Genomic DNA, 19264 nt, shown 5'->3' with positions numbered 1-19264 from the left:
ACCTCGTAAAGCTTGGAGAATTATTACTAGGTGACAAAAAGGGCTTCTCATAAAGCTACACACACAGCTCATATCCTCATACAAATATCAACTCCATACGCAACCAATTTCCTTTTATATTCTCTGATCCTATATCATTTGTATAGTCAAACTCTACCACCACTGTTCTTAAGTCTCACTCAATTATGTTGCAACCTTTCACTTCTTGCTTCACCTTTCTTCATAGGGAGATCAATTTCCTCCTCAACCAGCAAAGAAGCATGCACATAATGAATGTATGGTGCTGGAGAAGACGACCCAACAAAAGATTCTCTTCAAGTTCTGACTTGTCAATCTCTTCTTTCGTTCACATGGAGGTGGCTAGCCAGTTTCAACAAGTTTTCAAGCTTATTGACACTAATGGGGATGGAAAGATATCAACAAATGAGCTCAGTGAAGTACTTTCATGCCTAGGATACAATAAGTGCACAGCTGCTAAAGAAGCTGAAGGCATGGTAAGAGCTTTGGACTTCAATGGAGATGGGTTTGTAGACTTGGACGAGTTCATGGTTGTCATGAATGGCATAAAAGAAGAAGGAAAAGTTGTCTGTGGCAAGGAGAAAGATGATGATGATGACTACCTCATGGATGCTTTTCTTGTTTTTGACACTGACAAGAATGGCCTAATCTCTGCTAAGGAACTAAGGAGAGTTCTTCTCAATCTAGGATGTGATAATTGTAGTCTCAGAGAATGCAAGCGTATGATCAAAGGGGTTGATAAGAATGGAGATGGGTTTGTGGATTTTGAAGAATTTCGATCCATGATGAAAACAGGACTTGCCAACTAGAGTTTGATATGGGTTTGTGTTTTTTTTGAATTGATTCTCTCATGCGTTAACATTATTGTTAATATTATTGTGTTATGTGAAAAATCATAGTCATTCATAGATTAATTCCCGGTCAATATTTTAGTGACTGTTATTCTATGCATAACTGTCTTATATGGTCATATTAAAATAAAACATGAGAAAATCTATTCGGGTTATGAATGTAAATAATACTTTTATCCTTTTTATGATCACTTCACTCACATGTTATCTGTTCATACTCCATAGGAGTCTCAAATGGGAGGAGATGAGAGATTAAACAACACTATTTCCTTCTGGTTAAGTAGAGGAGGAGAATTGTTTTATATTCTGTTTAGGAGACGATTTTCTAAGCAAAATTATGGTCAGATAGATAGTAATACCCTTTGAGCAAGGAAAAGATATAGTGTGACATTCAGTACACAGATACAAAGGAAATCAAAAACACATTTCTTATCACTGTTCAGGGTCCACTCTTTTCTTGGGATTCATTATGATCAAGTGGATGCAATCAAATGGGTTTAGACTTTTTGTCTCTAGCCAATGGTGTAGCTCATTAGGTGAAAAAAAATCTAGATTCGATTTTCACCAAATACATTTTCTAAAAAGACGATGAGCTTTAATTCTATAGCTGGCTCTAAAAATTTGAAGTTTGTGGGAATTATTAAAGACCGACTAGCTTCAAAGAAATAATTAAGAGACGGTATGAAAAAAAAAAAAAATGATTTATGTCGCTTGCAAGCTTACTGTCTCTATACTCTATGATTTGATCTAACAAAGGAAGATTAACCTGAGCTATGGTGATAGTTATCTTTTTGTCCTTTTTTCTTGATAGAGTAAGAATAAGTCATATTAGTTAGGTACCACACTTTTCACGGAATGCCAAGGTAACATGGGGTTTAGTGGAGCCCTCACTAATAGTTCAATTGCAAAGAAATGAGAATGAGTTTTTATCAGGGTTGTCTTTTTCTTCTCTTTCGTGAATGTATTCTATTATTTGCTTAAAAATTGTTCATTCACTGTAACAATAACTTTTATTTATTTATTTATTTTTGAGCCCTGATGTCAATCATTTAATCTTTGGTCTTATTCCGAGTAAAAGAACATCCTTTTCATAGTGAAACCTATCGTCTTCATTACAGATCATTACAAACAACGCATTTCAAGACACTTTCTTTTTAGCAGAATTTTATTCCTATCCGATTAATAGAGACTGGACTTGAGATATTTAGTGGACCAACATAATTTATTATCTAAAAATATAAGATAAAAATTAATACTAAGATTCGGTATTTTTTCTCCATTGTATATATTATTTGGGGCGCATATTATATAATAGTGGGGCCACAACAGGAAAACAACTATGACTTACTTTCTTATATATGTGAAATTTTTTTTCAATGAGGAGTCATATTTACATACTCATTAAGTTATTATTTTGTCGGAATACACCTGTCACACAAAGTCATAGTGCCCTCACACACGAAACTATCTAATAATAATTATTTTCGCACCATTTGTTTGCCAATAGAAATGAATAGCTGTGATATTTGTATATATAAGAGAGAAAAATATTTTTTTTTTATCTAAATATTAATTACTCAATGAAAGAGTTATCTATTACAGTTATATAAAAGATGTTCTCCTCACAACACACACTCGGATTTTCGGCCTTTTGCAGGAGACTTACTCATCATAACTCCATTGTAAAACTTTGGTCTATAACACTGTCTTTCTAGATTACTATTACATCGATATAATCTTTAACACACAAATAATTAAAAGAATTGCTAACATATACATTGTTCATACTATTATTTTTTTCAGTGTATTAGTGTGCAGTATCTTTAGTTTTGTATCTTCTTTATTCTTAACATTAATTGTCAAATAGGGATATTTTTTGACATCAGTGAAAAATTAAAAGGATAATTTAAAACGAAGATTTTTCAAAAGAAAAAAAGGGGGCCTAAATTTAGACGGATAAGATTTAACTTTATACATCAGGAAATTTTAGCAAATAACAGTCCTTGTGTTGATTGACATCCATCAAGTTTAGTTGTGCGTTTGGAAAAACTGAAAAAAGGGTACTTTTTATGATATCTTTATAGATTTTTTTTCAGATGTTACTATTTCTATCTTTTGAGAAAAATCATAAAACTTCCAAAAAAAAAAACTCATCTAATAATTATGAAAAAAAAATTCAAACATTTTTTTTTTATAATTTTTTCCCGAAAAAATAAATAAACAAACTGACCCTAGAAAGGAAACGCCTAAAAATTTAACTCTTAGGGGGCGTTTCGTACAGGAGAAATTTTTATTTGTCGGGGAATCTCAATTTTCAAAAATATGATTTTCACGTTCAGTTTACGATGATACCTGAAAATTTAAAATTTAGAAAAATTCAGTTTTCCGGGAATCCCTCAAAATTCCGCGTACCAAACGCCCCCTTATAACACGTCTACAAAACATATGCACTATTAAAATTGATGAATTGTCTCCACAAACAAAAAATTGATAAATTAAATTTTAAAAACTAGATAAACTCAAAGCATTATACATATCAAAATATGGGCCAACCTTGTTTTTTTTATTTCATTTTAGATGACTTACTTTCATTGGGCCTACAACTTAAATTCCATGTTGTTCATTTAAAAAATTAACCCAACTGACAGTCATCATTTGGACAAATGGATCATTGATACTGAAGGTAGGAGATAAGTAGAAGGGCCGTGGGCCTATTTGGAAAAGTCTTTAGCATTATTAGTGATGCTAGTCCCTCAATTAAATTAATTCAAATTTTATTTTATTTTATTTTTCAATTAATTCTGAATATTTTAATGAATTATAACAATTTTATTAAAATTCCATTTTTAAAAAATATAAATTTATATTTTAAACTCTTAGATAAATTTTAAAAAAAAATTATGTGCATGTTTAATATTTTGAAAGAAAGATATTTTTATATTTTTAATTTTTTTATAAAGTTCTAATTATAAGTTGTTATGAATATATATAATTTAATACAAACATGTGTTGGAGCTAGGGTTTGAATATTTGAAAGGTTGTAGCAAAACGTTTGCTCTATATACCTGTAAACATACCAACAATCGTTGTCGATGTCCATGATAGATAAGTGATGGGTTGGTCAAAAAACTTAATTAACTATCTCTTTCGAATTCCCTGAAGTGGGTAAATTGTTTATATGAAAGCCTAAACCACCGTGCACAAGTAAAAAAAACTTTATATGATTAACTACAGTTTCTTCTATATATATAAATGAAATAATAGTTACATTCAGATACATCTCAATCCTGACATGCAAGAGCTTTATTTCATACAATATTATTGTAATAATAACTAACTAACTAAAATAACCCTTAATTTTACCATTTTGAGTTGCTTTGATAGGACAGCGAAGGACAAGAATTATATATTAAAGGACTATATCTTCCCCACAATCTATGAGATACTAAATTAAAGAATAAGAAAACCAATTAAACATACTATATTAACATGTGTTTTTTTTTTTTTTATATATCTCAAGTGGCTTATTAATCTTCATCCTTTTTAAGTAATTACCTAAAGCAGATACGTGTGACTAGTATCTTAGACATGAGTCTATTGAATTGTTTAGCTTCTGCCAACAATCATTCCTTTCAAATAGAAATTTTAATGGCGAAAAAAATAATGAGTGAAAAGAAAAACGCTTTTCGTTGATAACTTAAACAACAATGTATTAAATTAAAGAACCCTCACAAGTCATGTTTCTAAGTTATCATTCTTTCAAGTGCATTTTTTTTAAAGACAATTCCTTATCTCATAGATATCAAACACCAATGTGTCATGGAAGTGCTCTTTTATTTTAATATGTTTATTGTAACCTCTCTAAGCTCCAGCAAAGTTCAAATTTATTACTAGAAAACTTTTAAAATTTGCCACAGAAGTTTCTAAACTATAATTGCATGCATGCACTTCCAAATATGTTGGAACTAAGTTCTTTAACCCTCGCTGTTTCCTTTTTTTTTCTTCCCCTAGGTGTATCAGCCTATATTAATAATATTTATATATATAAATAAGAGTACATATCTATATATAAAAATTCATTTTCAAATGAATAATGTTTTTATCACCACTCCTTTTTCTAAACTAAGGTACAAGAAACCTAGTACGGAGTTCTTTTTTTTTTTTTTTTTTTTTGCTTTATGTTTTTATCCAATGAATTATAAGTTTCACAATAGATAAGATATCACTCCTTTTTGTAAATTACAGGCGAACCCATTACATTAAGGCTTACACTGAGAGGATCCATTTTTATTTTTATTTAAAAAAAAAAAAATTTCTGTTATCACATGAAAGTATATTTCTATATATGACACATTAGTATAGCATGCAGGACCCAGGAATTGACCTCAAAATTCTACAGGATTCACCAAATTTAAATCTTAAACGAGGGTGAGGTTTTGATCTTCACGGCTCATTAATAATGTTGACCCAACAGTAAATAAATGTGACCTTAGTCCATATATAAACTCAAATGTATTCAAATTCAAAGTACATAATGGGAACACTTTAAGATTGGCACTAAGGACCATGCACTCACCAATCAAATTGAAGCAAAATCGTTGACATTATGCTACCAATTGTTTGTGAAATTTCATTTGAAAAAAGGTTGAAGGAGCTAGCAGGTGCATAGATGACAAGAAAGGTTCCAAATCTATCATAATCCGTCACATGAAAGCTTCAGTTTGGTCGGCTGTTTAGCCCTTAAAATAATAGGGTGCTCAATGGGATTTGAATTAATTAACATAAGTTTGAAAGCTTTGGATTGGCAAGAGACGTGAGTGCAACAATCTCAACCCACTTTGAGTGGAAAGCGGCTTGTGAAAGAGTGAGAACATGCACCATCGTGCTAGGTTCGATGCAATAGGTGCCATTCACATGGAATTGATAGTTTAAATTTTTTTCTTTGGAAGTGGTCCATACTCTATGGATTAACTTTACTAGCAATTGTTTAATTAGATTAGATAGTGGGTTCCAATTTGTTTAGTTTAAAGAGTTGATTAAGATAAGCATCATATTAATTAATTATATATTGCTATTGCACTAGTACCATGACTTTGCCACAGGTTTTATCTATGGACACATTCATTCATTTCTTCTTATCTCCAAAGGGATGACTATGTCTTTCTCGAGGACTTCATATCATTCACAAAATTCAAAACACATACACACATACACGCACACGGTTTGTATTTTAGCTAAATCCGTGAACCAAACGTTGTTTGAACTTGGTTTATGATAGACTATGAGGGTCAATGACTGAAGCTATAGCAACATTTGTCAAGTACTCAGAGATAATTGATATTAAGCAATGGAGAAAGTGAGAAAGAAGGAAAGTTAGAGAGAGAGAAAAAAAGAGAGAGTTCATTTCAGTTTTATGAATACTTATTCTTCATATATAAGCCTTTTTATTTATCTCTGTAGATGGCAAATGTTATAATAAAGTTGGAATTTTGTTGATATTTAACTTTAAGTTGCTTCATTGGTGTAAAAGCCTATATATATATGAAAAGCTGGGGATTGTTTCAATAACCAGTTATAGTGGAACTCTTACTAAACAAGAGAATAAACTTTTTGAACTAGATATTATTAATGTAAATTCCCTAAACATGAATCAAATAATATAAAAACCAAAATTAATGAAATGCCTCTCACATCATACCTATAAATGCAAGATGGTAAGTTCTTTTCCTTTCATTATTATTATATAATATACATGACCGTAGTGGTCCACACATATGAAAGGTTCTTCAGCTCAACTGAACTAATTAACATAGTTTATGTGTCGTTTATTAAAACTTAGAAATATAATATAGAGTTATTTCATAGTCAATACAAACCACCAAAGCGATAGGTAATTTCATTCATCAGCCTAAATTACCTAATTATATATCCTTGTCAATCAAATTCAATAACTGCGTGAATTGGCCAAAGCAAGTTCATTGAGTATATATAGTGCAGTTCTATTCTTTGATTAATTTGTCTTTTTGAGGTAAGTGGTGAGTATATGACTGTTAAAATAAGCCAAAGTTTGAGAGTGAATAGACGTTAAAGGGGCATGCATGATTAACCAATTGATGGGTGGAGATGAACTTGATGAGACATTAGAAGTGGAGGGTTGTATAATCAGGGAAGACCTAAGGGAGGGGCGAGAGTTGGGTTTTTTTTTTTAATTTTTTTTTATATCTATATAAAATGATATTTTTATAATAATAATAATAATAATAATAGATTATTAGTGTTAATAATTAACCACTCCTTCAAAAATATTTGTATAAAATACTTGTAACTTTATTTTATTTTCGCCCCACAATAAAAAATATTGGGTCTTCCACTGTGTATAATATATATTGGTGGTGAAGAAATTTGGTGTTTAGAACCTAGGAAGTGAGTTGGTGAAGGAATCGTTGACTAGAAGTTCGAAAGCGATGCTTTTTGTTGTGTTATTATTTTAATCTTGCCATTTAATTTTATATATCGTTTGTTTGTTTCTTGAGAAAGAGATGGGGTGGTTTGATGTATTATCACACTAATTTTCTAATGGTAAGGTTCTTTTCAACTTGTCTTCTTATCAAGAAGAGAGAGATTGATAATATAATGAGAAGGACGAAAAGTAACATGAAGAGGGAGAAGAAAACGGACCGGTACTTCCGGGAAAAACCATTAAATAAATTAGATTCTTCTTCAACCAATCACCAAACCCTAGCTCTTTAAATTGTTTCTTTATTCTTCTTCATCATCTTCTTCTCATCTTTTTTTGTTTTTTGTTTGATTAATGGAGTTGAAAATAGCTCTCTAAAATGATAAACTCATCATTGTCGTCAAGAGAAGGTTAGAACAAGAAGGGTCATGTATATATGCTGTCCTTAGAAATTTGAAAGCTGCGTGTTTGCATAATATTTATATCATGCGTTCACTAGATTGTGGTACACATGGACAATTTATTTAGTCTTCTTGAGATTAACAGTGTCAGTTTTAATGAATTTGAGAATAATTAGATTATTATAACCAACTTGAAATTAGACGTTATAATCTAAATGTATATATATAAAAAATAATGTTATAATCTTTTCTTTTTAATTTCAAACCGTTATAATCTAAATATGTTCTTTTAAACCTATTATTTTTTTTAAACAAATCATTAGTAAAAATTATTAATCACTGAGTTTTGACTAAATAATAGAGTGCACCAATATGTGTCACTTTTACCGTTACAGATTCGAAATCAGTCTACCAAAATATGTGTAAAATAAAAAAAATAAGAAGGGAATATGTATTCAAAAAAGAAGAAGAAGGGAATAATAAAAAAATGTATATTAGGCGTTAGCATAGGAAAATATTTATAAGCATTCATAAAATTCACGCGGTTATATAATGAATAATTGCTCGATCAGCAAGTCAACAGAATTATCAAGCTCAGTCATAAATTGCAATTATATACTTTTCAGAAATTCACAATATATCAATTAATTAAGAAAACAAAGGTACAACTGATTATTTTCTAAAAGGAAAGTAACATCATTGAAAATAAATACTACAGATTTCCACGTATAGAACAAATCTAGTAGCATAGCAGACATTAATATTAAACATGGATCTGAATACTAACCTAATTTAATAGTGTGTATATTAACCTAGCATTGAACTAGACGTTTATACCCTAATTGTATAAATATATTTGTCAAAGCTATAATCATATCTACCTAGATTTGCACCTTTGAACTTCGTTAGATCCCCTCCGTACGTGCATTAACTACTAAAAGAATTTAACTATAAGGATCCATGTTTCTTTACAGTTTTAATATTTCCATAATCAAGAGATAGATTTTCAATTTTCTTTATTCTAACATTTTAATAGATATTATTGATATAGATGTTAATCTGATATCACTTGTCTTATGAGAAAAAGTTTAAGAAGATAGGTTATATATTCTATTTGGGAAACACAACACTTATCATAAGAATTATAGATAATTTACCAAATATTAAAAGCTAACTAGCAAAGATCAAGATCAAAAGACTTTTTTATCGTACTTGCTGACACAACCCTCATCAATCATTAAAATGATTGCATTAATTCTTTTAACTAACTCTTTTTTTTATATATATGTATATATACATAGTCTTTTAACTAACTCAATTTCTTGACTATGTTTAGTAACACAGACATTTTTTTTAAAGTTATTTTTTTAATTTATTTCTTAAAATTTTTAATTATTATTTTTACTATAAAACAAACGAATCAAAATACTTACTTAAACTCATGGGGTTATATTTTAGATATAATTTAAATTTAATTAATCATGAGTGTAAAAGTTTTGAACACTACCATCAAATCACGAAATATCACATTAGTCAAAGATATATATTAAAATAAAAATGAAATTTAACGTCATTAACTCAAGATATCTATATATAATATGGAAAAAGTGTGTGTCATTTTAAATGATGTAAAGTTGTGTCATTTTAAGAGAGAGAAAGAGATAGATAAAAGAGGAGAGAAAGTTGACAAAAAAAATAAAGGTGTGAGTCCCACCTCTTTGTGAGAGTGAAAGGATATAAATTGTGTCATTTAAAAGGATAAGTACTTTTCCCATATATATGAAAATCTATCTTATTTATTGTTCTAAAATATTTACGACACGTTCAGATGTCTAGATTTTGTTGTTTTGAGACAAGATTTGTCTAGAAAATATCCCAGAATTTCAAAAGAAAATATTAAGACAACTTGAGATGGGGGTAATTAAATTAAGGGCCAACTTAACGAGCATCGTGTTCTTTTCAAAAAAAAATAAAAAAATAAAAAAGTATACGATTTAGGTTAAATATTAGGAAAATGTTATATTTACAAAAAAAATTTCTTACAAATTTACAAACTATACTAAATATGACTGGTGAGACCGATCAATGTAATTGGTAAGAGTTTTTAAAGAAAAAATTTGTAAATATAATTTTTCTCTAAATATTATAGTGTTCATTGTAAATATTAAAGGTTAAATCGGTTTAGTAGTGCTTATGGCTTATCTGAACTCCTTTTGAACTTTATCTTCCATTTTATATATGTTATATTAATGGTTATCATTAATGAATATGAGGTAGTTATTAACTTGGTAGGTATAATGATCGTGGTCTTATCATCATATAGTAGGCAAGAATCGTGGATTGGGGGTCCATGCTTTGAGCTCCAATTTTATATTCTGAGAAGGGCTCACGATTTAGGCTCTGAGTAGACGAGTTCATAATTCACAGACTTATTTTATCCGAATAATGATATATGAGATTTCAGGTTATGTGTAGGTAGACTCATCCGAATTATAAACCCGGAACATATAGTTTGAGTAATAAAAGTTACAGACCAACAAAAATTATAAAATTTATTATTTATTTATAACTTTTATTACTTAATTTATTATTTTAAAAGTAATACGATAATTTTAAAATTTGAAAAACTCGTAAGTGGATCTTTAAACCAAATTAAATAAAGAACTGTGATGAAAACTTTGCAGGGTACACGTTACATTGTCGCCCCAAACCAAACTCAGGTGGTTAGGATTTTTCACCCTTTTGCCCCTTATTAATTAATTAATAATCATTTTGCCCTTTATTCGAAACTATCTACCAATCTGTCCCTCTTTAATCGACTACCTTGCATTTTTAATCGACTAAACGGTTGTTGGGAGATTTAATCGACTAAATCTCTCTACTTAATCGATTAAAATCATACTGACTTATTTTTTTTTGTAAAATATGAAGATTTAGTCGACTAAATAGGGAGATTTAGTCGACTAAATCTCCCAGCAGCCATTTTTTGTCTGTTTTGGCCATTTAGTCGATTAAAAATGCAAGGTAGTCGACTAAAGAGGGGCAGATTGATAAATAGTTTCGAATCAGGGGCAAAATGGTTATTAATTAATTAATAAGGGGTAAAAGGGTGAAAAAGCCCAGGTGGTTAGCATTAAAATAAATAATCATTAATTTTCTTGATACTATTTTGAATTTTCATCCAAAAATTTTATAGCGTAATAAAGTTTTTATAAAGTTATAATAATAATAATAATAATAATAATAAATAAAGGGTTCGTCTTACAGTAAATGTAGATAAGTTATTTATACTGAACCCAAAACGACGTTATTTTGAAACGAAAATCAAGGTATCTTTGTAATTATAATTTATTTCAGGATTATAATAATCATTTTCATTATATTTTTTTTTCAACCCAAAACGATGTAATTTTGAAAGTAAATATAGATAACTTATCTACATTCACTATAGAAACATTAAAACCATAAATAAATATATAACTACATTCTACATGAAAAAAAATAAAAATAAAATCCAGCTTAATCAACTTGTGATTGATTGCTATTTCGGTTTAAGATGCTTGGAATTGGCTCAACCTCTGTCATCGCAAAGTACCATGATTTGGTCTTTCGGGTGATTTCAATTATTAGTAACGTTGATAATATTAACTTCTGCATCCACATACGATTAGCAGTTTAGCGCACACACATACCGGTGAATATTAGACATTAGGGAGATATTTGGGTGTAAGAGTCACTAGCTTTTGTATTATATTATAATTTTATTCTTACTTCTGTTCCTACATTTTTTAAAAATAAATAAATTATACTATGTGTTTTTGGTAATTCTATTTTGAAACGAATTTTTTTTTAATATCAATTCAAGTAAATGATTTCTTTGACTTAATTTTTAAAATATTATTCTAAACCATAAATTAATTCTTTTAATATCAATTTTACCATAAATTAATTCTTTTAATATCAATTTTTAAAATTAATTATATTAAAATAATAAACTAAACAAAATCTTAATTAATTCAGTTTAGATAATCATATTGATATACAAACTCTTAACTCTCTAATAAATTCACACAACAACGTTGTAAAAGTCTCACCTAAAAAAATGAAAACAATAAACGAAATTTTTGATCAAAGTTCATTTCTTAATAAATTATAAAATTTCTCAATTACTGGTCTCTTTTAGTTTACATAAGAAAATTGGGGAGTACGTGCATTTTGTTAAATACACTATACAGATTACAGAGTAGGGATGGTGATGACACTGACACTCTCACAGAGTGTCTCATTCTCTATGAGCAATCTACAATAAGAAAATGAGAAGTGACAATACAAGAAGCAGAAAGGTGGCATTTGATTGGGCCCCTAAGCGCACGTAAAGGCCACTCGTGCTATTTGGTGTTAGTCTTTGTCACATACACACAACACAACACACACCCCAAGCATATACCCTTCTCTTTTGCTGCTTCTACACACGCGCACACACACTCTCACATACACAAAAAAACACAGACTCACTAGCACATTGCATTCATTCACGCCCACACGCCTTGGTTTGCCATTCAAACTACAGCACTGTAGACGATGCACTCAGTCAAAAAAACACAACCCCCATTTATTGTGCTCCTACATGCTAGAGCATCTACTAGCTAGGTTCTTAAATAATCATTATGTAATTTAAGTTGATTGTTACATTTTCATTATTCAATAATCACGCCCAATAAGGCAACGTTTTCCTTAAGAAAATTGCATAAGCAAAAAACATAGAAAAGAAAGTGATCATTTTGAATTCTTGCCTTTTCCATTGGATTGACCGATTCATTTGCCTATTTGGCACCCGAAAAGGCCAAGTTTCTTGTTAATTGTTGGATAGCCGCACAAGCTAGAAATGATATTCAATTGCATGATTTCAACTACCAACATCGGCACACAGCCATATAGTGTATACATCATAAATTAGTCAAATCTTTATGATAGGATCAAACAACTAGGCATGAAGCATTCCATCTTCCATATCATCCAAGTGGGAGTAATATAATTTTTTTTTTTGGAAATATTCCAATCGATTCATTGCTTCACAACTAATCTGATTCGGGGCGGATTCAGGATTAAGGCTTTAAACCCTTCCCAAAGGTAGTACTGGGAAAATTCGAACACATGCTCTCACTCCCACCTGCTTAGCTCTCATGCACCAAATGAGTTACCACCATTTGGTAATAATATAATTTTTTTCCTGTTTAATTCGGTTAAAGCACGGTCCGAACTCATATTGGGGGCCGGCTCTTCCAACATTATTTCTTGTCTTTTATTACTTATATATTATCATTAACATAATAGATGATTAGATTAATAATTGAAGTGTTTTTGAATGTTATAAGCAGGTTTCGTTAATTTGAAGGGATATGTTATATTTATAAACTTAAAATTTACAAACTCTTATAAATTATACTATATACTATGAGTAATGCATATTAATTAGTAATACATATTACTACATGTTTAAGTAATATGTATTACTTATAATACATAGTGTAATTATAAGAATTTGTAAACTTTGAGTTTGTAAATATAAATATTCTCTAATTTGAATTATAAAATCACTTTTTTCCATCTTACTTTATTGTTATGGTGACCGCAAGGGATTTAAGCACAAAAGAAATTGTCACATAAGGTAGATTAAAGTAAAACTCAAGAGAATATTAAGTAAGCCTACTATACTTAGATACTTAACTATTTTTTATATTATTTCAGGATCTTAGATATATTTTTAAGTAAATAAAATTGTTGCTAGTAACCTTGTTCTTTCAAGTTAAATGTTGTCAATTTTTAATATGCTATATAAGTCTTTATAGGTATTATTGATTTTGTCCCTAATGTTTTAAAAACAATAAAAGAAAATAGTTTATAAATGGTAAATGATTTTTTATTTTGGTATGAATTGAGCGGACTGAATATTTGAATAAAAGAAAAAGAAAGAGAATATTAAATAAAAGTCTCATGGAATCGTATTTAGAATTTCACAAAAAACTATAGTACAAACCTCAGGGGACATCCTGTGCTTTTAGTTGATATTATACAATCGCTATTGTAGTTTTCTCCCATAAAGTAAGAACAGAAAGGGACAATCTGCTATGTTTATCAATGTCATGCATCCCTTCAATCAATATATTATGCATATTAAGGAATGCTTACATTTAAAATAAAAGCAAGTAATAAAACAATTCTCCTTAGGTGTGGACATTATTTGTGAAATTCATGAGACTAATCATCCCAAAAAGAAAAAAAAAATCTTTACTAGATTAATATATCTAACAAAATCTAGTAACATTCTTTTGTATAAACAATAGTTTATGTTTTCTGACGATTGTGAGTTTTCTTTTATCCCCGGTACAACATATATATCTATTCTCATATATGGCATTAAACATCAACATCAATGTTATATTTAAAATGATAAAATTGAATTTTGATTTTCTAATATGTTGTTTCTGTTACTTGAAGATACTTTGATCGTTTTTAGTTTTTATTTAATATAATCTTTATCTATGATTTCAATTCTTATGATCGTTAGTCAATTAGAACACAGTGATTTGCAGCTAATTAAGTAATAATAAATATATAAATATTAAAAAATAATAGTAATTACCTTATTTAGACTAAATCAACAATTTTGACTCACAAAAAATATATTTCAACATCGATTTGATCCTTCAAAGATTTAACAATAAATTAGTTTTTAAAGATTTTAAGTGACATCAAAATGATTCAGATTAATGTCAAACAGAATTTAATGAAAAATAATTTTGATGTCACTTTAATTCTTTAGAGAGCTAATTTGATATCACAATTTTTTTTTTTTAAAAAATTGAATTTATAGCAAGTGTTCGCCAAAATTGTAATTTAATCTATAGTTTTTATTCCCAATTATCCTTATAAATTGTAATTCTATGTATGAAATGGTGTTATGACTAGTGAGCTCTTATCTGTGTTCCAATTAATAATAACGTCAATTTATTTTGATGAAAAACAATTCTTATTATAAAACTAAAGAATTCAATCGAGAATGAGAAAACAAATTCTAGGAACACAGCTAATGCAAACGCATTAAAATGAAAGTAATAAGGATACAAAAATGGAAGACAGATAATTGATCAAAATTTGAAAACAATATTGTGAAATACAAAGAACAAAAGAAAAAATAAAATTCCTCCACCAATGCTAAGATCCAAATACTGAAAGGATAAATGAGAGATTTTCAACGAAGTAGCGCCTCGAAGATCTTGTCGACAATCCACCTTTGCATCAATTTTCCGTTCCCCTTAAATTGTAGGTCAATGATGCCAATTTTTTATGATATCTCCTTAAGGTTCAAATGACGATAAAAAAAGAGAGAAAGAGAGTGAACAACTCTAGAAAGAAAGCATCAAATTTGAGAACGATAAAACATATATATTTTTGTGTGTGGTAATCTTCGATAAAACATATTTGTGAACAAAAACAAAGGCTCAAATTCGACAAAAGAAAAAAGAAAAGAAAGAAAACAACAAAACTCAAAACCTTGAATGACTTGATACCTTGATTTGGAGTTATTCGCACCACTAGGGACCTTACAACCAAATCTGTTTGTCATTTTCTACAAATCTCTTAGTTTGATTACCAAAATCCTAAACCATATTGGAGCACTCTTTGATCTCTTCTTATCCCAACTGCCCAACAAAGGCTAGTATTTCTTTCTTTGGAGATTGGAAAATAACAAATTATCATTCCTTAAACTCTATAAAATAAGAGATAGGTTATTCTACCAATTCTTATTTTGCCTACTTTTGTCTACCCCTCTCAACACTGTTAGATTATAATCTCATCTAATGGTGGAGATTTACGAGATAAAATAAACTCTTTTCTCTTCTCTCACTGTCTCCCTCCCTTTCTCTCTATCGACGAAGGATGAATTAAAACTCACAATAAGGTTTTATGTTTGTTACTAGAACTTTCCAAATAAACCTTTGTTTGTCAGCAAAATGCATGAATTGTTTCCAACAAAAATTTATTGGGCCCTTTTCTAAGTCATACTATTGTTGAAGCGTATTAACATTGGTAAAATTTTAGTTGTTGAAGCGCCATTGAAGAGAGAGAAAGCTAGCGATTTGGTATTCAAATCATTGCCATATATACTATTAGCATCTTAGGCATCAACCACATTTATCAAAACTATTTTAGAAGAGTCATAATAAAATAGAGTAAACAAAAAACCAATTCAAACTCACAAGGGATTTTGATTAATCGATTTTGTGTGCTTCTCTGTCTTCGTTGATAGAGAGAAAGGGTGGGAGGAGAGAGAAAGGGTGAGAGGTAGTGAGGGAAAAGGATAAAATGGTTTATTTTATCTCACAAATTTTTACCGTTGGATGAAATTGTAATCTAACTGTGTTGAGAGGGGTTGGCAAATTACGAGTAGGTAGAATAACATATCTCATAAAATAAATACAAGGAGAACTAGAAAAAACAATTTTTTTTTTTGTCCTACATTCATTAACTTCTTGATGGATTATGATTTAAGTAGCTAAATGAAGAGTAAAAATTAATACCATAGCTTAACTCATGATGGTTATATACTTAATTATTTTTGACCTCATTGATCATAACAAAGATATTCTCATATTATTGTGCATTTCATAGAAAACTAGATGGCAACAAGGGTGGAGCAGCTCTAGATAATCCTTAGAGATTGCTTCTAGTTAGGTACAAGATGAACTCCATTTTAGATGCACTCTTTTTACAATCTACACATAAAGTTCAAGCTGTGTTTCTTAACAGGCAAGGATATAAATGGGGAAAACTAGAAAAAATAAATAAATTAAAAACCTACAAATAAAAAAGCTAATTATATATGTGTTTTTAAAGTATCCCAAGGGTTTGCTTGAGTCAGGGGTTGAAACCCTGCCTCAAGCAAATTATTGAAAAATCTTTGGGGGCCAGAGGATGTGCCTCCCTCATCGAATGAGGAATTAGTCTCATTTTTTCTCCGGTAGCGAAGCTCAATGCACCTGTTGTTCCAATGAGAGGGTAGCTTTCAGGGTCATACTCCGAGGACAAGGTGACCAAAAGAGGTTGAATGTGAATACCTCCAGGTTATACAAAAAAGAAAAGAAAAAAGTATCGAGGGTTGTTTACCCAAAAAAGAGAATATCGAGTGCTATATCATTTTATTATTATTAATATAAAAATTGGATTGGATCATATGGTTATACCGGTTGTTCTGAGAATCAGATCACTAACCGGTCTGATTCACGCTATTGTAGGAAATCTTAGATTTATGCGGAAGCGGTTTAGGACCTAGTACATTGGTATGCTTACCGAATCATCCTTGTTTCACAATTATCTCTCGGTGCGCAGGTCTCGTGTAGAATCTTCCCTTGTAGGATTCCTCTTCACGAACAGCTCACCTCAGCGCCGCAGCACGAACAACCTCCTTGAAGCTGGACTGTGGCAGATCTTCTAGACTGTCTCTCGAGGAGGATGAGATGGTTGTGTGGGCAACCGTTCAGATGATGAACGTCGTCTGCCTCTTGGGGTTTGTTTCTGATGATCTGTTCACCTTGTAGGCACAAGAGGAGAAAACTATGAATATATACGCTTAGGTCTTAGACAGAACTCAACCCTAAGCCTCATGGGCTCAAGTTTCACTGAAGCCCTATAGGACTTTAGTGACCAAAAGAGCATATATCCAACAGCTATTAAGAACCGTTCAACCCTCCAAAAATCAGGTTCAATTGGGACTTATAGTACAAAGAATGGGGTGCTAAGCACTTAGCCGCTTCATCATGTTAGACATTTTTCTTCTTTTATTTTATTTATTATTAATTCAATTTAAGTTGTTCAACCAATAACCCATCCGTTGAACCAATAATCCATTAATCCAATATTTCGAGTTGATCACCTATCCGAGTTCAATAACCCTGTATTTTATGATAATATATATGAGGCACTTGTGTATGAAATAGTTTATCTAATATTAGACAAATTAAACACCAAAACAATATCTACTTTAAAAAAGACGGAACCATACACGTGCTCAATCCAAAACAGTTATATAAAGATGTTATAAAAAAAAAAAAAAAAACAGTTATATAAAGAAAATTAGTTGTAAGGCTAATCCTAAAAATAATAACATTAAGTGTGGTGACCGGGCCAATATGTTTGAAGTAGTGGCATGATATGGGCAATGGAATAAAAAAATCACGTTAAAAGTATATAATATAACTTATATGGGACCCTGATTGATAAGCAATTATTGCATTCATAATTATATATGCATGTAATTTAGACATGATTTTATTTAAATTTAAAATAATTTAAGTAATTCATTCCAAATGAATTTGGCATGCTGATATTGTACATTTTTTTTTTGGTATAATGATATTGTACATTTTATGTATATGGAAATGTACTATTGTAACATTAGTTGGTTAATATATTAATGTAATACAGTAAAACACAAATAAGACAAACGATGCGGGCACCAGTTGGTTAATATATTAATGTTCAAGAATTGAATTCAAAGCAACGAGACTTAAGTCACGCCAGGTTGCTATGAAGTGACAGAAAAGATATGTTGTCCATGACCCAATGAATTCCTTGTTAAATTAGAAGAAAATATTACACGTGACTTGAAGTATAAATATAAATGTTTTGAAAATTCATCCTCTCGTACTAAAATTTTATATGACCAAGTCATATAATTTTTTTATGTCTATTTCTTTTTTAATAAATTTAAATTAAATCTCACCTATTTAATGTTAATAAAGGAGATATAAACAAAAAAGTTTCACATTACCTTGTAATTGAAATTATAACATAGGAAAATCCACTCTCAAATGTTTTAGTTTCAGAATTGCACGAAATAAGATATGATGATGAGATATTAACATTTTGATTCCTTTAATCATAATAGAGAGGAGAGATCAACTTTTTTTGTATAATTAATAATATTTTGTTTGAGCATTTTCTCCTTAATTTATTAGGTTGGCTACACATCAGAATAATGCATGGTTTCAGTGTTTATGCATAGGGAAAAAAAGATTTTCCAAGTCCATTACATGGAAATCCCCCTAATTAAATGCAGAAAAATTTAGAAAGGCCTATTGGCCATCTATAAATAAGGAAGGAAGATAAGCATCAACAAAATAGAAGCAATCCACAAGCATGTGAGAAATCCTCCAAGAGAAAGAAAACCACCATTAATTAAGTGAAGAGTTTGAGAGATTAAGTGAGTTCCAACACAAAGGTGAAAATGATCCACCAAAATTAAGAGGCAATTTTTTTTTATAATTCATTCTATTAGTGTGTGAGGAGTTAGTGCAAACTTCTAGTTTTGTATGGGAAAGAAATACTTTAGTAAAAAGTTTTTGGACCTCTAATTCCATGATTTTTCCCTCAGATTTTTAATCTTCTTTTTAATCATAATTCTTGCTCTCATGGATCTTTTTACTCAGTCTCAAAGTTTGAAATCATAGCTCCAAAAGAAGAAGAGAAAAAAGGAA

At 29.9% G+C, this 19264-nt stretch overlaps 1 protein-coding gene across 1 annotated transcript; it reads left to right on the top strand.

Annotated features, from left to right (window-relative positions):
- The first annotated feature begins 139 nt into the window (after positions 1-139).
- LOC133313679 (calmodulin-like protein 3) lies at positions 140-996 on the top strand. The gene has a single exon (XM_061515077.1). It carries the CDS (start codon positions 186-188, stop codon positions 825-827), a length of 642 nt encoding a protein of 213 aa, XP_061371061.1. The 5' UTR covers positions 140-185; the 3' UTR covers positions 828-996.
- Positions 997-19264: the final 18268 nt, after the last annotated feature.

This window comes from Gastrolobium bilobum, unplaced genomic scaffold, assembly GCF_033153095.1.
Source record: "Gastrolobium bilobum isolate Gb01-03AN ecotype WA unplaced genomic scaffold, APGP_CSIRO_Gbil_v1 utg3001, whole genome shotgun sequence".
Lineage (NCBI taxonomy): Eukaryota > Viridiplantae > Streptophyta > Magnoliopsida > Fabales > Fabaceae > Gastrolobium > Gastrolobium bilobum.
Note: the sequence above shows the minus strand (reverse complement) of the source record. Positions and strands in the feature narration are given on the sequence as shown.